Here is a 16,548-nt window from a genome sequence, read left to right on the forward strand (position 1 = left end):
TTTCAGGGCGGTGGAACCAGAAATAGACCAGCTGGTGATGCAGTCGCTCAGATTTGAGAGTATCATTGAGTGCAGAAACATCATAGCAGCTGCATCTGATAGAGATCCTCTGATTTGCTTAAAGCTATAAAGATTGAATTTAATATTTTTGGATATCATTTTAATATGGTTTTTGAAAGAGAGTCTGGAGTCTATAATCACACCCAAGTATTCAAACTCATCAACAACTTCCAGCTCTCGTGCAGGCCAACATTGGCTGCAGGCTGCATGATTTACCTTTCTTCTGTGTGTTGGAACTCCAGGGATAAAGGTTCGCACAATTTTAAAAAAAGAGAACGGTAAAGATTGATGCAGCAGCACCGGACTTTTTAGTCCCTTTTATGGGCCAACGTTAGAAAAACACTTGATAATGAAAATAGTGATATTTTTTGTGTAATCTAAAGACCCATCTATTTAGCCTGGCTTTTATGTAGTGTTATATTGTTGTGGTTTTACTGTTTATACTTATTCTATTATCATCTTTATTATTTATATAACTGTTTCTTGTTTTATCAAGATTTTACTGTTAATAATTATGATTTATCTTTTATTAACGTTTTCAACTTTTGTCAAACTTTTGTTAAAACACTTTGAAGTGCATTTGATTAGTTAGAAAGGTATAAATAATATGATTAATTGATTAAATGAAAATGCCCACGTCTATTTAAGTCTAGTCTAAGCCTAACATGAGTTGACCCTGATGACAATAATCATGGGGCATTTTCTCAAACTAAAAAAGAGAGTTACTTTAAAATGAGTATTTTTCAGCAAGATCGTATCTGCTTTCACTGTTCTCCCTCCTTCAGTCCAACAGTAGGCAGCGTCGTCAGATTGCGTGTTGTACTCTTTATACAAACATGACAGGAAACATTTTATTCAAAAACTTTATTAGATTTCATGTTTCTATAATAAAGACATTAAGAGCTGATATGCATGGATGAGAGGTTGAAAATGGAAACATCATTAGAGGGCGAGCCAGGGCATTAAAGCTGTATGGTATATTTGTGTGCAGAGAGCAGCGGCGGAGCATGACTTGGTGAGTCTATACACTCTGCAGGGCCTGATCGAGTACAGGGGCTCCAGATCGAGTACAGGGGCTCCAGTCCTCCTCTCTGGATGTTCCCCATCCACCCTGCATCCCATCATCACAACTCCCTGATCCAGGACATCTCCTATTGTATTGCTCACAGAACTGTCACAGTAACTCAAAGTGTGACAAACTGTCAATTCTGTTGTGATTTGCATAGAGTTACTTGTCATCATATGGCCCTCAATGACACAATCTCATCCCAAGCACAACCCAAAAGCTTTGTTTACTGAAGTCATTAATTCAGTGAGAAAGTGACAACTGACAGATATTGGCCACTCATAGAAAACCCACTCTTCAACAGTTAAGTCAAATTATTGCGATTAAATTATTTGATCGTGTGACCCTGCAAAACATTGTCTTCGTTTTCAAGGTCACAGTAACAGCCCAAAGGTTAATACCTGATTTCTTGACAACACAATTCATACTGTATTCCTGCACGTGGGTGGATTTTCTCTTTGAATCAAACGAGAATATAGTAAACACACATATGCCCATGACGAATGTATATTATCCATAATATTCCTTTACATTAATGTACCAATATCTTTCTCAAAGATCCCGTGAAATGGGACAATAAAGTCATTACAACGTTTTCAGCAATTTTGCCTTTCATTCTTTTTAAATATATTTTCAAAACTAATAGTCCATTGGTTAATACTTGAGGGAATAGTTTGACATTTTGGTTGGCAAAATGGCTAGCAGAGCTATAAAGACCTGTAGCAGGGGAAACGGCTAGCAACAACTAGCACACAGCAAATCACTGCACATAGCCGTTTAATCACAATTTTGATAAAACATTTTCCCACTTCAGATTAAACAAAGGCGATACAGAGAATAGGAATGCGTCCTCATCAACAGTATTTTGGCCATTTTTGGAGGATAAGGTTAAGAGTTACATCCGCTGGTTCTTTAGGCGACTGTAAGTGTTGAAACTACCTAAACTAAGACAAAACACTACATAGGGAGTAAGATTCATAACCCAAAATGTAGTATTGGCCTTTACAGTAAATTATTGATTCATGATTATCCTATGTTTTGTTAGCATTCAGTTAGCATAAAATTAGCTTTGTTCGGATGATTGTGTAGTTAGCGTTTGGGTTGATCAGCAAACTCCAGATAGGCTGACATCAGTGATGGTAAAGTTAATGGGTAGCAAGCTGTCTTCTTTTGTAAGGGTCATATCATTAATTAACTTCAAAATTGTGATATATATCTCCTTTTGCCTCTGCTGAGAGCTTCTCGGTATCATTTGGCGTTTAAAATCTGCGGAAGATCTGATGTGTCGTCAGAATTCTGCAGCAGACAGATCACGGGTGATGGATAGTGACAGCTAGCTATGTATGATATCTCCCATAAATTATGGTGCTACAATTCCCATTCCTTATAACATGTTAATTAGTGAACTTCAGATGTGCTGGTAGGTGGATTTTGTTACCATAGAAAGGGACGGGCTAGCTATGTCTCCCTCCAGTCATTATGCTAAGCTAAGTTAAGCTAGCTGACTGATGACTGTAGCTTCATTTTTACCAGACAGACACAAGTGTTATAAATCTATTGAACGCTCAACAAGGTAAACAACCATACTTCCAATGCATCAAAACCATTCCTTTAAGTCTAATCCTGCTCCATCTACTGTTTTAACAGGAAATACATTAAATCGAGTAACTGATGATATAATTTCATGGGACCTTTAAGATCCTTAGCACCCTGAATATTTCCTCTTGTGTGCTGCTTGGTTTCCTCTTATTTCACTCAGATGATCAATGAGACAAACCAACACTGAATTGCATTATACATACTCAAAAATATAATTTGGACAGTGCTCAACACATCCACTTTATAATATTGCCAGTGACTAAAGTCACTTTAATGTGGAGGCACATTGTTATTAACACAACAGTGAGCTTCAGAAACCTCCAGAAACTCACACTTGACTGTACAGTACACTCTCCTGCCCCGCTCTCCAGAGGTATTTCTTTTTAAAGCAGACATTCAGTGTCTTGAATGTGCAACAAATGTATATTGCGAATGCAGGTGAAATTGTATTTCACTGTTTGAGTGCAATGCAGATACATTCATTTCCTAATATGATGCTCAGTAGGAATCATCCCTCTTTGGCAGTCAGTGGGCTACACTGAGAGCATCACTTGTCTTATTTCCTGCTTGAACAGAGTTTATACTTGAACTACAGCCCCCCTACTCAGCCAGCTATCTGAGACCTGATCCCATGATCATTTAGAGTATTCATTTATGGGTCATTTGCTGTATGCATGGGAGGGGGGAATCAGTTTGATCTTTTTTCACTGAAGTTCAGCTGGTAAAGATTATTTATTGCAAAGAGTAAAATGCTGACTGAATGAATATCTGTCAGTGAAAAACAAGCCATTTCCACAAAGAGGCACATACTAAGCAAATATGTTGAGTCTGACCCAGGCATACAGTATCCAGGACATAGTGCTTAGTCTTAGCAAGGGTTAGCACAATGGAAGTAGCATGGCATAAAATGGGATTAACAGTTAACCTTAGAGTTGACTCTACCAGTGTGAGTATATATAATTTTTTTCTTCAAAAAATGTATGTTTTCAAGCACTGAGTCTAGAATCTGTCCCGTGTTGCACATGCTTAAAATACATAAGTTATTTGTCTTAAAAGCAGCAGCATCAGAGGGTCATTCATTTTCTAGGGGGCGGGGTGATTGTTTTAGGGAGTTGTCTACCATGTCAGTAAGCTTGTTATATTACTACGGTTTTGCTGAGCTTTATAAATTGTTCTGCAGTATGTGGTTGTCCTCGCTGGCAGAGGAGCATAGAAGCACTAACAGGCACCTGTGTTTTGTATCAAGCAAAGAGAAGGTACAGGATGAAGAGCTGGGCTGACTCCTACGATGTTCTGCCAGTACCATTTGTATTAGCACTGCTTAAAACACTCTTTGTTTTATTACAGTTGTTTGAATAAATCATGCTTGGGGTGTTTTGTGGAAAGTAGCCACAAATTGATCTGTACAGTACATTTGTGAGACAGAAATCTGATTCTAATGTAGTTGAGCATATTATCGAAGGGCTACTGAGAATTAGTGCTTAAAGAAGGATTCAGCCCAGCTGTAATTTTAGTTTTGACTTCAGATGAAAAACAGTCAAAGTTTACATTGTTTATGAACTCTGACTGTGGCTATATGTGACTATCATCGATGTATCACGGTTACCAAGCACTTAAGCACTTCAAACGACTGCGCAAAATGATATACAACCATACACACTTAAATGCACATTCACACAAACATCCCCATAACTTAATAAAATGTGCCCATAATTTTTTTTTTATCTAATGAGTTCAAAACGAAACCATCTGCCAGAGGCACTTAGCTTACTGCTCATTAACAAGCTTTCACTAGCTTACCCTCACAGTATAATACCTGATAAGCGGCTCCCTTTGTGTAAATGGGATCTTTCTTAAAATACATTACTGTACCATTTTGGTGGCTCCATGGAGTATTTATAGTAATACTGTATATAATGGTCAAAGTACTGTACTAACACAGAGCTTGCTAACACTTGCTTGGTGCAGATGTATCAGATGATAACTACCAATGTGAATCATTATACATAACAACCAGATATCCACCAATCTCATCCAAACTGCATATGTCGATATTATACAGAACCTGCTAAGATAGCGGGGAATTGATATTCATGCTCTTTGTGCCAGTACACATTTCATTAACTAAAAGTGCACACTAGCTTTACTTGTCAACTGTTTAACTGGCCACACCCCCTCTGGTACTGTGTTGACCAATGTGGGCAAAGGAGGGAGATGTACTTAAGATTAGATCATAAGATGTAAATCCTAAATAAATCTGAAATAAAGCTGAAGTGCCTCTGGTAGGTGCAATTATCCTTTAGATGTAAATTATTAAATTGTGATTTAAATAATTATGTGTGCACTGATTTGCACATTCTTTAGCCTTATATCACCTGCACAGCTGCTATTTCGTGCACATGCAGTAGCATTGTGTGCACAATGTATATATATCCTATTTGCAGGCCACAGCCAGGTAGTTTTTAGGATTCCAACTTAAACATAATGAATTTGCATTTATGCAAACACGTGTGCATATACAAATATATGCAAAAAGGTACATACAGTAAATATGAGTACTAAACTGATTTTGTATACATGCACTTTCTCATTTCTTTTTTGGCGTTGGTTTTGAATCAGCTTTGGATCCTGAGAGGCCATTTTCAGTGTTGTCGATCCCTGATGAAGTTACAAGGCACTCTTTACTGCAGTGGTGATGGAGGGAAAAAGAAGATGACAAAGTTAGGACTGTACATGCATGGCAGCTCAAAAAAATATCTCAAGCTCACTCCATTTAAAGGGGGCATATTATGCTAATTTTCAGGTTCATACATAGGTTTCCACTAGAACATGTTTACAGGCTTTAAAGAGGACCTGTTATGCTTTTCCTTATTTTCTGTCATATAAATATATAATGTTACAATGTTGGATGTTCAAATTAAACATGCCCAAAACATCATCTTGAACCCTCTGTTTCAAACAGTATTTTCTTTACTCTCAGCTCTGATTGACGTGAATCGCTGCCAGATTTCTATATATGTTCATCTCTATTCCAGGCACAGCATGCCGGCCATGCCCACAAAGTAAAGCAACGCAAAGCTCCATCCATCCTATCGTTGCTCCAAGCAGGACGAAACTAGTTGTTTTAAACTCCAGGACGTGGTTTTGTGAATCTATAGGATGATTTGCACATGGGTTTGCAATACATCCGTGTACCCTGCAGTCAGAAATATTCAACCATCGGATCACATTGATGTTGGGACATGTCTGTTTGTGTAGTGTTTGGATTAAAAGTCTTAATTTGTGATTTTTGATGATAGAATTTGCTGCTATATTCTCTTACAGTCCACTGCTAACTATAGCTACATTCTCATGCCGGGGAAAACTGTTTTTTTTGGGAGGAGGTCTTAAAGAGACAGGTGCTGCAACAGAGCGTCTCAGACAGAGGGTGAATACAGGTGCAGCGGCAGCAGCCATGGGCAGTATGAGAAAAATAAAGTGTTTTTTGAAAATTAAAGCATGTAAACATGTTCTGGTAGAAACACAAAATACAAGTATGAACCTGAAAAATAATCTAAATGGTCCCCTTTAATGTACAAAACACATTATTTTTCTCATACTGTATCTGAACTTGTATTCTATTTCAGTGTCTGTCTCTTTCCTCCTGAAACAGCGCAGATGTGGTCAGTGTTTCCGGTCATCCATGTCATTGCTCTCAACATCTCTGAACGGTCATTGCAGCAGGGAATGACTGTAGCAGCACTGTAGCAGCACTTTCTACCTATATATAGTAAAGCTGTGACATCACAACCGTCCTAACGGCTCATTTGAAGGCACAGTTTTTGTGCATCTCACTGTGGATTGAGTGTTTTATAATCAAAACCAAAAACAACATGAAATCTCACTTTTTACAATATGGGACCTTTATCTACGTCAGCATGTACAGTATCTGAGCCATCGAAACATGCTGCCAAGCACCAGCAATGTACTCTGATGAAACAGAATGAAATGGTTGCATTGTTAAATATCCAGATGGTTGGGAAAACTCACTTTTTCTCCTCCATCTTGGAAAGAACAAAGAGGGTGAAGTTCTTGAGCAACATGAAGCCCATTAATGCTGCGATGGCTCCGCCCACAGCTGAGGCAATTAAGATGGGCAGCTTGTTGTCCACCACTCTCACTGCAGACATCAGCAAAACACCAAAGGCATTATGATGGAAAAAAATAATCTACATACAACAGACTAGTTTAAGGACAGGTTAAAGAATAAAGCTAATAAAAAGAAAAAAGCTTCGACTTAGAAAAAACTTGGTGCGTGCACAGGGCATTAGAGCTTTCATGTGGCCCTGGCTGCAGCCATCACCTACGCCTGACACACCAAAGCATAGACTTTTAGATATATGCAGAATGATGGGGAGTTCATCCCTTGTGACTTTTGGGCCGTTTAGACTTTTAAAGCTGCTGGTGGCACTTTCCCAGAACCTTTTTATATAATATTTGATGAATTTTCTTTATACCCTGTCAGGTAGGATAAATGTGCTGTGAAAAATGTACACGGCTGGGCTACTTTATACTTTAAGAAATCTTGGTTTTGTTCCAATTTTAGGGACTAATTCATAGATAGGTTTATTTTATTATTTTTTTTTTTACAGATTTATCAGTTTATTTATGTTTTCTATTCCTTCTTGCCAAAACAACACTTCAGACTGTTGAAAATGATGAATAATAACATGATTATAACTAACTTATGCCTAAAAACTATGAAATGCTTAGTTAAATTGGAAAGAAAGATAATTGGCTCTCCTGGATTGTGTGTGTATGCATTTTAATAATATATACAATGTCCGGGCATACTAGTAATATCTTTAGTGATGTGTTGTCAGATTGTCAGTTTTCCACATAGTTAACATCAATTTGTTGCTGAAGATGTATGTTAAAAATGTCCACCGCATATATAGCTAAACTACGGAACCCCTGAACGGTCATACATAACATACATTTTATTTCCTCCATTTTCTCGTGATAATGAGATAATTCATTTGACAGATAATGAATGAAATGTAATAGGCTTGAGATTTCCATCACACCTGACAGTTCATGCCTCATAAGGACTTCTTGACTTCTTCATATCTTGAAGGACACTATTGACAACACTGATAGATGATTTCAGTTGGTTATTTACTGTTATTAAATTAAACTGTAATCTGTATATTTATGTTCACATTGTAAAACTCCTCCCTGCACTGGTGTTTATGTTGTTGTAATATAATATTGTTGACAATGAAGTTTGTTTAAAAAAACAAAAAAAAACTGTAGTTAATGAGGACATCAGGCTCAATCGTGCCTCTGATCAAGCTGAAGCTTTACTAACTGTCTTCTTAGATGACGCACATTAATCTGAACATTATCTGTAATAAAAAGGCATAAAGTTATTTCAGCCTGTCAGGCCTTGATTGAAGAGATATGTGATGGTGATCGATGGTTCTCTCTGGCATTGCTAGAAAACCGACGTAACTGAGGAAATAAAATGTATGCTATGTATGACCGTTTAGTGCTCCCATACTCAACAGCTAATAAGAATACAATTTTGCCTGAATGCCTCATTTATATGTATAATGAAAGGGAAATGAATCAGAACACTTCCACACATTTATGCACACACATTATCAGCATAGATCTTGACTACTTACACTCGTCCACCACAATGAGATGGAAGACGGCACTGTGGTTCCTGCCCTTCTCTTTGGGGTTGCGTCCGAAACAAGTGTACTCGCCTCCGTCCTCGAAGGTGATGTTGTACAGCAAGATGGAAATGTTGTTTTTTTCGTTCTTCCCCACAAACTCCACTCGCTCTCGATATATATTCACATGTGGATGCGCTGTCTCTGATGCTATCACTGAATCACACACCTGCCAGGACCAACAAGCAGTCAGTCATCCAAAACAAAACAAAACAAAACAAACAAGTACCTGAACATGAACCTTTCTCTCACACAGAGGTTTCTTACCTTCTGCATGGTGCCGTTGTCATTGTATTGCCAGTTGAAGTAGAGGTCCTGGATGCCGATACAGCTGGCGTATGTGCAAGGCAACATGACTGTGCTGCCATTCACTGCCTGTAGGACGGGAATCTTCCCAACAAACATCTCAAGTGCATGAACGGACCACACGCCTGAGGAGGAAGGAGAATAGAAAACACAACAATATAAGACTACACAGGGTATAACTCATCTTTACAGTGGAGCAGTGTTGTGTCAACACAAAGTCAGTCTGCTGCTTGCTGCCAGTTAGCTTAGCTTAGCATAAAGACCAAAAACAGCTCGACTGGTTCAGTCTGAAGCTAACGAAGCTCACTAATTATCACATTCTATCTCGTTGGAATAAGTGGGAGCAGGGGCGTTCTACACCAGCAAACATTTCAGGAAATTGCTGCTTCTGGGGTCAAGAAATTGTCTTGTTTTTGTTGCCTTTGGACAGAACTAGTCTAGCTGTTTCCTCTTTTTTCCCCCAGTTTTTATGATATGCCAAAGCCAATGCCATCAGCTGCTGGTCAGGGGTCAGGGGTGGGTCCAGACCTTTTAAATCCATCAACACTACTGTGTTGACTGAATTGTCTGGCATTGTGAAGTAAAACTGGTTTTCTGGTTGAAAAAACAATTGAGCCAGTGAGCGCTGCAGGGAGACAAACAATTAGCCAATTAGCGGCCTCAGCCATCGGTCCCATGGGCGTGACTAGTGCACAAGTGGGCAGGTGGACCGGGTCTGTCTGTCTCTTTACCTTGTGTGTGTGTTTCTGGACTGGGTTCATTGGCCAATTACAACCAAGTCAAGTTCTGTCTGATATCAGGCAAGGTATCTGTACCAATATTCTATAACTCTCTGCAAGAAAGCAAACCAAATTTTCAATATTTCCAAAATGCTGTACTATTCCTTTAAGTCCAGGATCCAGATTCATATATGATCAAACCACATTAATTATCTTGCTGCCCCACACAATACCTGCACTTGAAAATAGTCCAAATTAAATGCTTCTGACTCCTTAAACTCATTTTGTGGTCAGATCACAAAACAAGTTTGGTTTGCTCATCCAGTTCCATGTGAACATTGAGAGTAGGTTCATGGACAGTGATGGGAAATCTGCCTTATACCGTCAAGACACTGGAATACTAGACTGAACACATCTCTTATGCCGAAATAGGAAAACCGCTGCGTCTTTTTATTGTTTGTCTTTTCCCTTTCCCTCTTTAGTTCTAAACTTAGCTGGTATTCCACCTTAACATTTAGCTGCTCAGGTTTGTGATCAGACATGTGCCAAGGTCGCAGGTAGCAAACAGTTACAGTATATCAGTTCAGCAGGTAAAGGACAGACTGTACTGTAGGTCAGTTGACACCCTTGTTTACACCATTAAAGCTCCTTGTGCTTAATGCTTCCATCTAGTGCTTGAGGTGAAAACTACATGCGCACAAGATGCTGTGCAGAACTAGTACACATATGCAGAGGTTATGGAGACGCTCAGACCTGAAGAAGATGAATGGTTTCAGAAGCAGCTGTATTTTCTGCACAGCTTGTAACATTCCCAGGATTCTGCCCTCTGTTTTGTGCACAATGAGTTACATTTTGCTCATAACACTGTCAAGGTCAACACCTGACAAGCACCATCGCAGCAAATAGGAATAACAAGAGCAGCAGATATGGCTTCACACAGAGAATCTGTAGCATACTGTATTCGGGAATGTTATTGATTCATTCTCATCTCACCCTTGCTATCATTTCCTCAGCTGGTCCAATGCAGCACAATGAGCTTGCAAAAAACGTTAATAGAAACAGTGAGGAGAGAGCAACAGCAACACCCCTCCCGTCTCTTTACTCTTGTACATTTTATAGCGTCACTTTTTTTTAACAACCTTTTACAATATTTTTGTAATCTTCTATTTTCATTCTTTCCATCGTATGTCTCAGTGAATCTTTGTTTCCATAAGAGTAGCTTTTTTCTGTCACTGTAGTTATCAAAGTTGCTGACAAGAGACCAAGAACAAAACATGTAGAAATACATGATTAAATATCCCTTTTGTTTTTAAAATTCTTATTGGGGCGTTTTACAAGGTAAAGATTTGGCGCTGCAGATGAAAGTAGAACAGTGATGCTCCAGTTATGTCAACTTAAGAGCAACTCAAATGCATATAGGCTACATATGCTCTCCACATCATTTCTAAAAATATGTAGCATATCCAAAAAACAAAAAAACTATAGCCCGAGCAATACTGGATTTAAGGGGCTGATACTAAATTTGATATTTAGATAAAAATATATATATAAACTGTATATTGAGCTCAATATACATGCTGAACAGGACATTTTCGCAACTTGTCAGGGCTCTTTGGTGACACATAATAATTTGACACTATTTATACATTACCTCTCACCCACTTTGGCATTTCTGTACTAATATAGTATCTACAATAAGCTAATTGGTGAAAAACGCTTGCTAAGGTGCCCTCATGGCAGCCAAAATGCATGCTAAAGTGCCACCTGGGAGCCAAAATGTGTGCTAAAGTGCCCTCTAGGAGCCATAATGCGTGCTTAAGGGAGCGTCGTTAGACCTGGTCATCCAGGGCTATAGCCCCGGATGTCTTGGGAATAGCCCTGAACCGCTGTGCGATGGATGATGAAAAAAGCCCCGTACAGGAGACTTTTATGTGGTTGCATTAGTGGCAGGCACTGATGCAAAATTGTAGCAGTGAAAACTGCAATATTCTGACGTGTCCACACTGACAAGTGATAACTTCAAAATCAATCTTGTCGGTGTTTCGGTTTAAATGAGTGACCCTGTTAACTGGAAACTTTCAGCTGAGTGCCTCTGCGGTTGCAGATGATGAAAACAGGATTAAGTTTTTATAGAGAGATACACATAGACTGTATACAAAGGAGATACTCTGAGATATGTTTTACTTTTACAGCCCAATTTCTAAAATTTCTCAGGACTACATCTCCGAATGTTTTCACTAGCTAAAGACGCGCCTGGTGCCCTCTAAGACGCGTGCTAAAGTGCCCCCTTGGAGCCAAAATGCACGTTAAATGTCCTCATCGGGGCCAAAATGTGTGCTACAGTGCCTTCTTCAATGGCGAGGATGCACTATATGTGCCCTTTTTTTTTCCTTTTTGCACTTGCCCTTCAAAAACTGTGTGCGCGCCACTGCAAGACTAGGATTTTAGGTTAAGAGGCAAGAATCAATCTTATTCATTAGAGGTCAAGGGTGTGAAAGGAGACATATAGTATACTAGTTAGGATGTTTCCTATTCAACAATTCAACATGAACATTAATAGCTTCGGTTGGACTCCAAAATGCAGAGACATGAGCTCACTGCAGCACTGTCTCTTCTGCTTCACAAGTGTAATGTACGATTAGGAACCTTCTTTACCTTCTCACCTAAATGGAGAACAAATATGATCTGATCTGGTTTATCCCCGATAGAAGAACTGCCTCTGCTTATTTCTATCTGCTACCAAGCCACCTGCATCTGTTGGTCTACCATGCAGTTTTTGTTTAGGTTGCCAAAATGTCTGTTGTTCATTCTAAATAAAGACAACACCTGTGAGATAGAAATAGATTTAATTGTTCTGAAAGTAACATTAAAATGTTTACATAGCAACACAGGTCCACATTTGTGTGCGTAAATGGGAGATTCATTTATCATAATTAATTTTAATTTATTGTGAATTATTAATGTGATGAATTTTACTAGACTGGGAATGTTATAATGTAATGTTAGAGCCTGCCGTTCGTACACAGGGTGTCACAGACCCTGGTCTCTTTAATGCATGTTTGCTGCACTATTGCTGCACCGATGCTGCACACACATAAGTAGGTTTAAACAATTTCAAGAAGTATTTATTGTAAGTAATGAATTTAGGAAAAATGTTAGACAGATGTATTTTACTTAGAACAATTAATCGTGAGATAAAGGCTAATGTTTGATAAATGCAGGATGGCAACATCTATGCCAGTGAACACAGGATAAATAAGTGTCAATTATATGACTGACATTGGATTCTAATGGGATGCTTTTTCAGTCAAAGAGGTTAAGGAAACACTTAATTGGAGATGTCTGCGTGGGTTTTCTCAGGGTTCTCCGGCTTCCTCCCACAGTCCAAAGACGTGCAAGTGTTAGGTTCATTGAGGACTGTAATTTGCCCGTAGGTGTGAATGTGAGTGTGACTGGTTGTCTGTCTCTGTTCGTCTCTATGTGCCCTGTGAAAGACTGGCGTCCTGTCCAGGGTGTACCCCCTCTCGCGCCCAATGTAAGCTGGGATCGGCTCCAGCCCCCCGCAACCCCGTTAGGGACAAGCGGTTGAAGATGGATGGATGAGTGGGTGTTGTCTAAGGCAAACAGAATCCAGTATTCACACGTGGTAATCTACATTTAAAACACCATATCCCATATGTTAGGAATCTATCTAACTTTCAGTCACAGATCTGCGTGTGGTTTTGCTCAAGACAACAATGTCAGCTCTGGATACTAGATAATAGTTCTGTTCCCTTACTGTACTGTCGCAGTATTTATTGCCAATACCTTGATTCAGGGGTTCATGACTCAAAAAGAAATAAAATTGATGTTTTACTGAACACTGCTCCGAGTGACTTTGCTGCACTATTACTGCAGATACACCTCTTGTCCAGCACAATATGCTGTGATTAGCAGGGCCTCATCTAGAATGTTTACAGTATGACACAGCTTTCCCATCACCACTATTCTGCTGACATTTCCTTTTGTGGACATGCGATTATAGTCCAAACCAATATAGATCACAAATAAATGTATTACGGACAACCACATTTTAACGAAACCTTCATAAGTCCTCTCCTTTCTGTGTTTCCAGGCAGAATCAGCAAAACATTTTGCTTGTGAGGTGCAACCTTCAGAAAAAAAAAACTACTCATCACAAGCAAACTAGTCCTGTGACCAAAGCAAAACCGAGTGCACTGATGCATATCCTACACAACTGCAGCCAACCCCTATGTTGGTCAGAAACTGATGAAGGTCAGTGTAACATTCGAAAAAGCAATGGCTTCAAGCTGCATTACAGCACAAACAAACACTACTATCAACACAAGCTTTTGGGATTTAATAAACAAAAACAACATATGTTTTCAAAAAAGAGGGATGAGGAGGCATCGAACATGGAGCAAATAAAGAGAGGTGACGTAAAGTGAGAGCCAGACATTACCAAGCAGCATAGAGAAGATCAGGCTGACAGCTGCGTGTGGAGGGCCCAGCCTCGGGAGTTCAACCCCAACCCACTGGACCTCCATGGCAGCCAGATCTGCTCCAAAACAAAATACTGCTGCAGGATCCAGCAGGCTCTAGATAGTTTGCAGAATATCCTTTAGCACAACTTGGCCTCTCTGGTACACCAGATTAAATCTGGAAGCTGCTGTCTGGGTGTCTGGACCCAAAACGAGGCACGTTCCAGTCGTGTAACCCACAGTTGTCCAAGGGGCTAGGGAGGCTGCCTGCCAGCCCCCACGGCACTCCTGTGGAAGAGACTGTAGGTTAGACAGAGGGCAAATGAGGAGGGGGAGGAGGAGGAGGAGGAGAAACAGAGAGAGCAGGGAAGAAGGAAAAAGTTAATCAGCTGACATCTGAAATTAGTCACTATAAAAGCACACAGTACAGTAAAAAGTTACACTTTTCCCCAGATATAGTTAGCATGTTACCTGCATGCATAAGTCTGCATACTGTATCTCTTTGCCTGAATATAAAAGCACAATTCAAGTTATGTCTGCCTACCTGCTCCTGCAGCCGGTGTTCGCTTAGAGGCCGGCAGCCTGCCTGCACAGCTGAGTCAGTGTGGACAGGACAGTGGCGGAGCGGCAAACACTGCGCACAGTCAGGGTTCACTCAAGGAGAATCCGCCTGCCAGCACTTTCACTGCAGAGCCAGCCACGTTGCAGCACCAGCCAGGATGAGAGACAATTAGAGAGGAGAGATGGAGACAAACAGAAAGACAGACAGAAAGATAGAGAGACAGACGGACAGGAGGAAAAGAAGCTGCTCTTATTCCTCCTCGGCAGAGCACCAATGACGCCAACTCTTCTCCCTGCCCGTCCCTCTCAGCTACCTCACAACTTTTCCCTGTCCTCTCCGTTGGCTGCGTGCCACCTCTCTCTCTCTCTCTCTCTCTCTCTCTCTCTCTCTCTTTCTCACCCCCCCCCCATCTCTATGTCTCCCCTCCCTTACCTGCCCCCAAATGCCTCTTATTCTCTTTCTCTCCTCCATCGCCTCCCGTTCACTCCTCCTCTCTCTTTGCTCCCCTCCCTGGCTCAGCCTCCTCCCCATCTCCAGACTTGGGGCGTGAATGCAGACTCAGGCACTTTTGTCAGTGTGTTGGTGAAGATCAGAGAAAAGTTCTGCAGTGCAGGTTGAGGAGGAGGTTGTGTAATGCAGCCCCGGGGCCAGGCCCGACACACAGTCCCATATCAGAATGCTCCATTCATAAATAGACATGTTATATCATTGATCACATCACCTTTAAGGTATCAAACTTTACTCTTCAACATTTCCCTCTCTCATCTCTCTATCTCTATATTAACATAAAAATTTCTTAGTTTTTAACTGGAACATGACTTTGAAAGCTTTCCCTTCTTTTACTTTGAATATCCTTTCCTGGCCGGACAGAGAAGCATTTTTTCTATGACTCTCCTCTCCTTTCCTGAAAGGCAGGATCCTGCCGGGACTCATATTACCCTGGCTCAGGATAATTCACATCCACGGCTGATGTCTATGTGTCCCATTCAGTTCCTAGAAGGTCAAGCCATCTTATATATCATGAGGCATTCATTACTCTCTTGTGATCAGTGCAATGCAGCTGCAAGTGCATTATGATATGAGGTTGTGTCGGTGTGCAGCCATTTCTCACAACGGGACAGCTCTTTTCCCATAAATGTACAAACACATCAGTCATCAACAGCCAACCAATAGCATGTCTGCACTCCTCACTGCTGCAGGACATTATGCTGGAAGTGCTTAGCTCAAAGTTTCCAGATTTGATTAGTCAATTTTAGACCTGGCTAATGTTGCATTCATACACTTAAGACTATATGCCTGTCAAACTCCGCCCATTACTTGAAATTACATGGCAATAATGGCTTATTTTTATGTGTTCATTAGAAAAATGGTTGGCAAGAGGTTAATCAATTTCAAATTGAAAAGAGGTGAATTGTGAGTGTTAACTGGATGTAACTGAGACCATGTGACAGAGCGTGGCTTCTGAGCCAAAGTACAGATATACAGGCAGACGACAAGGGGACAGCTATACATCCACCATGGACTTATCCTGATTATTTTCTCTGCTTAAAGAAAAGGTAAAGTTTTCAACTGAGGGGCTGTAATTGAATTTATTTAACTTTGCAGATTCAGTTATGTGGTCAGATGCTGGTATCGACCATATAAGTGTAAACTGTACTTTACCTAATTTGCAATTCACTGTGAACTAGTATTCATTGAGCAGGTTATTAGGCACACATGGATACTCTTTAGTAGCTCATGCAAAGTGTACGATACCTGTCATGTTTCTTGTGTCAACTGAGTGAAATATGTCTAATTCAGATGTCAGCTGCTACACTCTTGCATTCAATTTACTTTATAGTATAGGCAAGATATAGCAGAGCTGAAAAGCGAGGGGGGAGGAACAATTGACTAAGCAAAACATAACAAACACAGCAGCAATATCCAAATCTAATGCGTGTCATAGGTTTGTGAGAAAGAGTTAATCCACCCTGTTAATCCACCCTGTGCTTAATTAAACAGTACGATGGTGTATCCAATGAGGATTACAAACATA

The 16,548-nt window shown here is 40.1% G+C and overlaps 1 protein-coding gene across 1 annotated transcript; it reads right to left on the reverse strand.

The window, feature by feature from the left end:
* Positions 1-968: 968 nt before the first annotated feature.
* On the reverse strand, positions 969-14,646 carry scn4bb (sodium channel, voltage-gated, type IV, beta b). The gene is made up of 6 exons (XM_083927103.1): positions 14,496-14,646; positions 13,933-14,251; positions 8,713-8,876; positions 8,395-8,614; positions 6,755-6,884; positions 969-5,409 (listed from the first exon to the last, which is right to left on the reverse strand). Exons 2-6 carry the CDS (start codon positions 14,015-14,017, stop codon positions 5,313-5,315), a joined length of 696 nt encoding a protein of 231 aa, XP_083783229.1. The 5' UTR covers positions 14,018-14,251; positions 14,496-14,646; the 3' UTR covers positions 969-5,312.
* Between the last annotated feature and the right edge of the window lie 1,902 nt (positions 14,647-16,548).

Source organism: Echiichthys vipera (assembly GCF_963691815.1).
Source record: "Echiichthys vipera genome assembly, chromosome: 14".
NCBI lineage: Eukaryota > Metazoa > Chordata > Actinopteri > Perciformes > Trachinidae > Echiichthys > Echiichthys vipera.

Coding starts and splice junctions, on each gene's coding strand:
- scn4bb (XM_083927103.1), bottom strand. CDS start 14,017: ATGGAGGTCCAGTGGGTTGGGGTTGAACTCCCGAGGCTGGGCCCTCCA. Junction 8,877..13,932: donor GATCTTCTCTATGCTGCTTG/GTAATGTCTGGC, acceptor CTTCCTCCTCAG/GCGTGTGGTCCGTTCATGCA. Junction 8,615..8,712: donor ACAACGGCACCATGCAGAAG/GTAAGAAACCTC, acceptor TGGTCCTGGCAG/GTGTGTGATTCAGTGATAGC.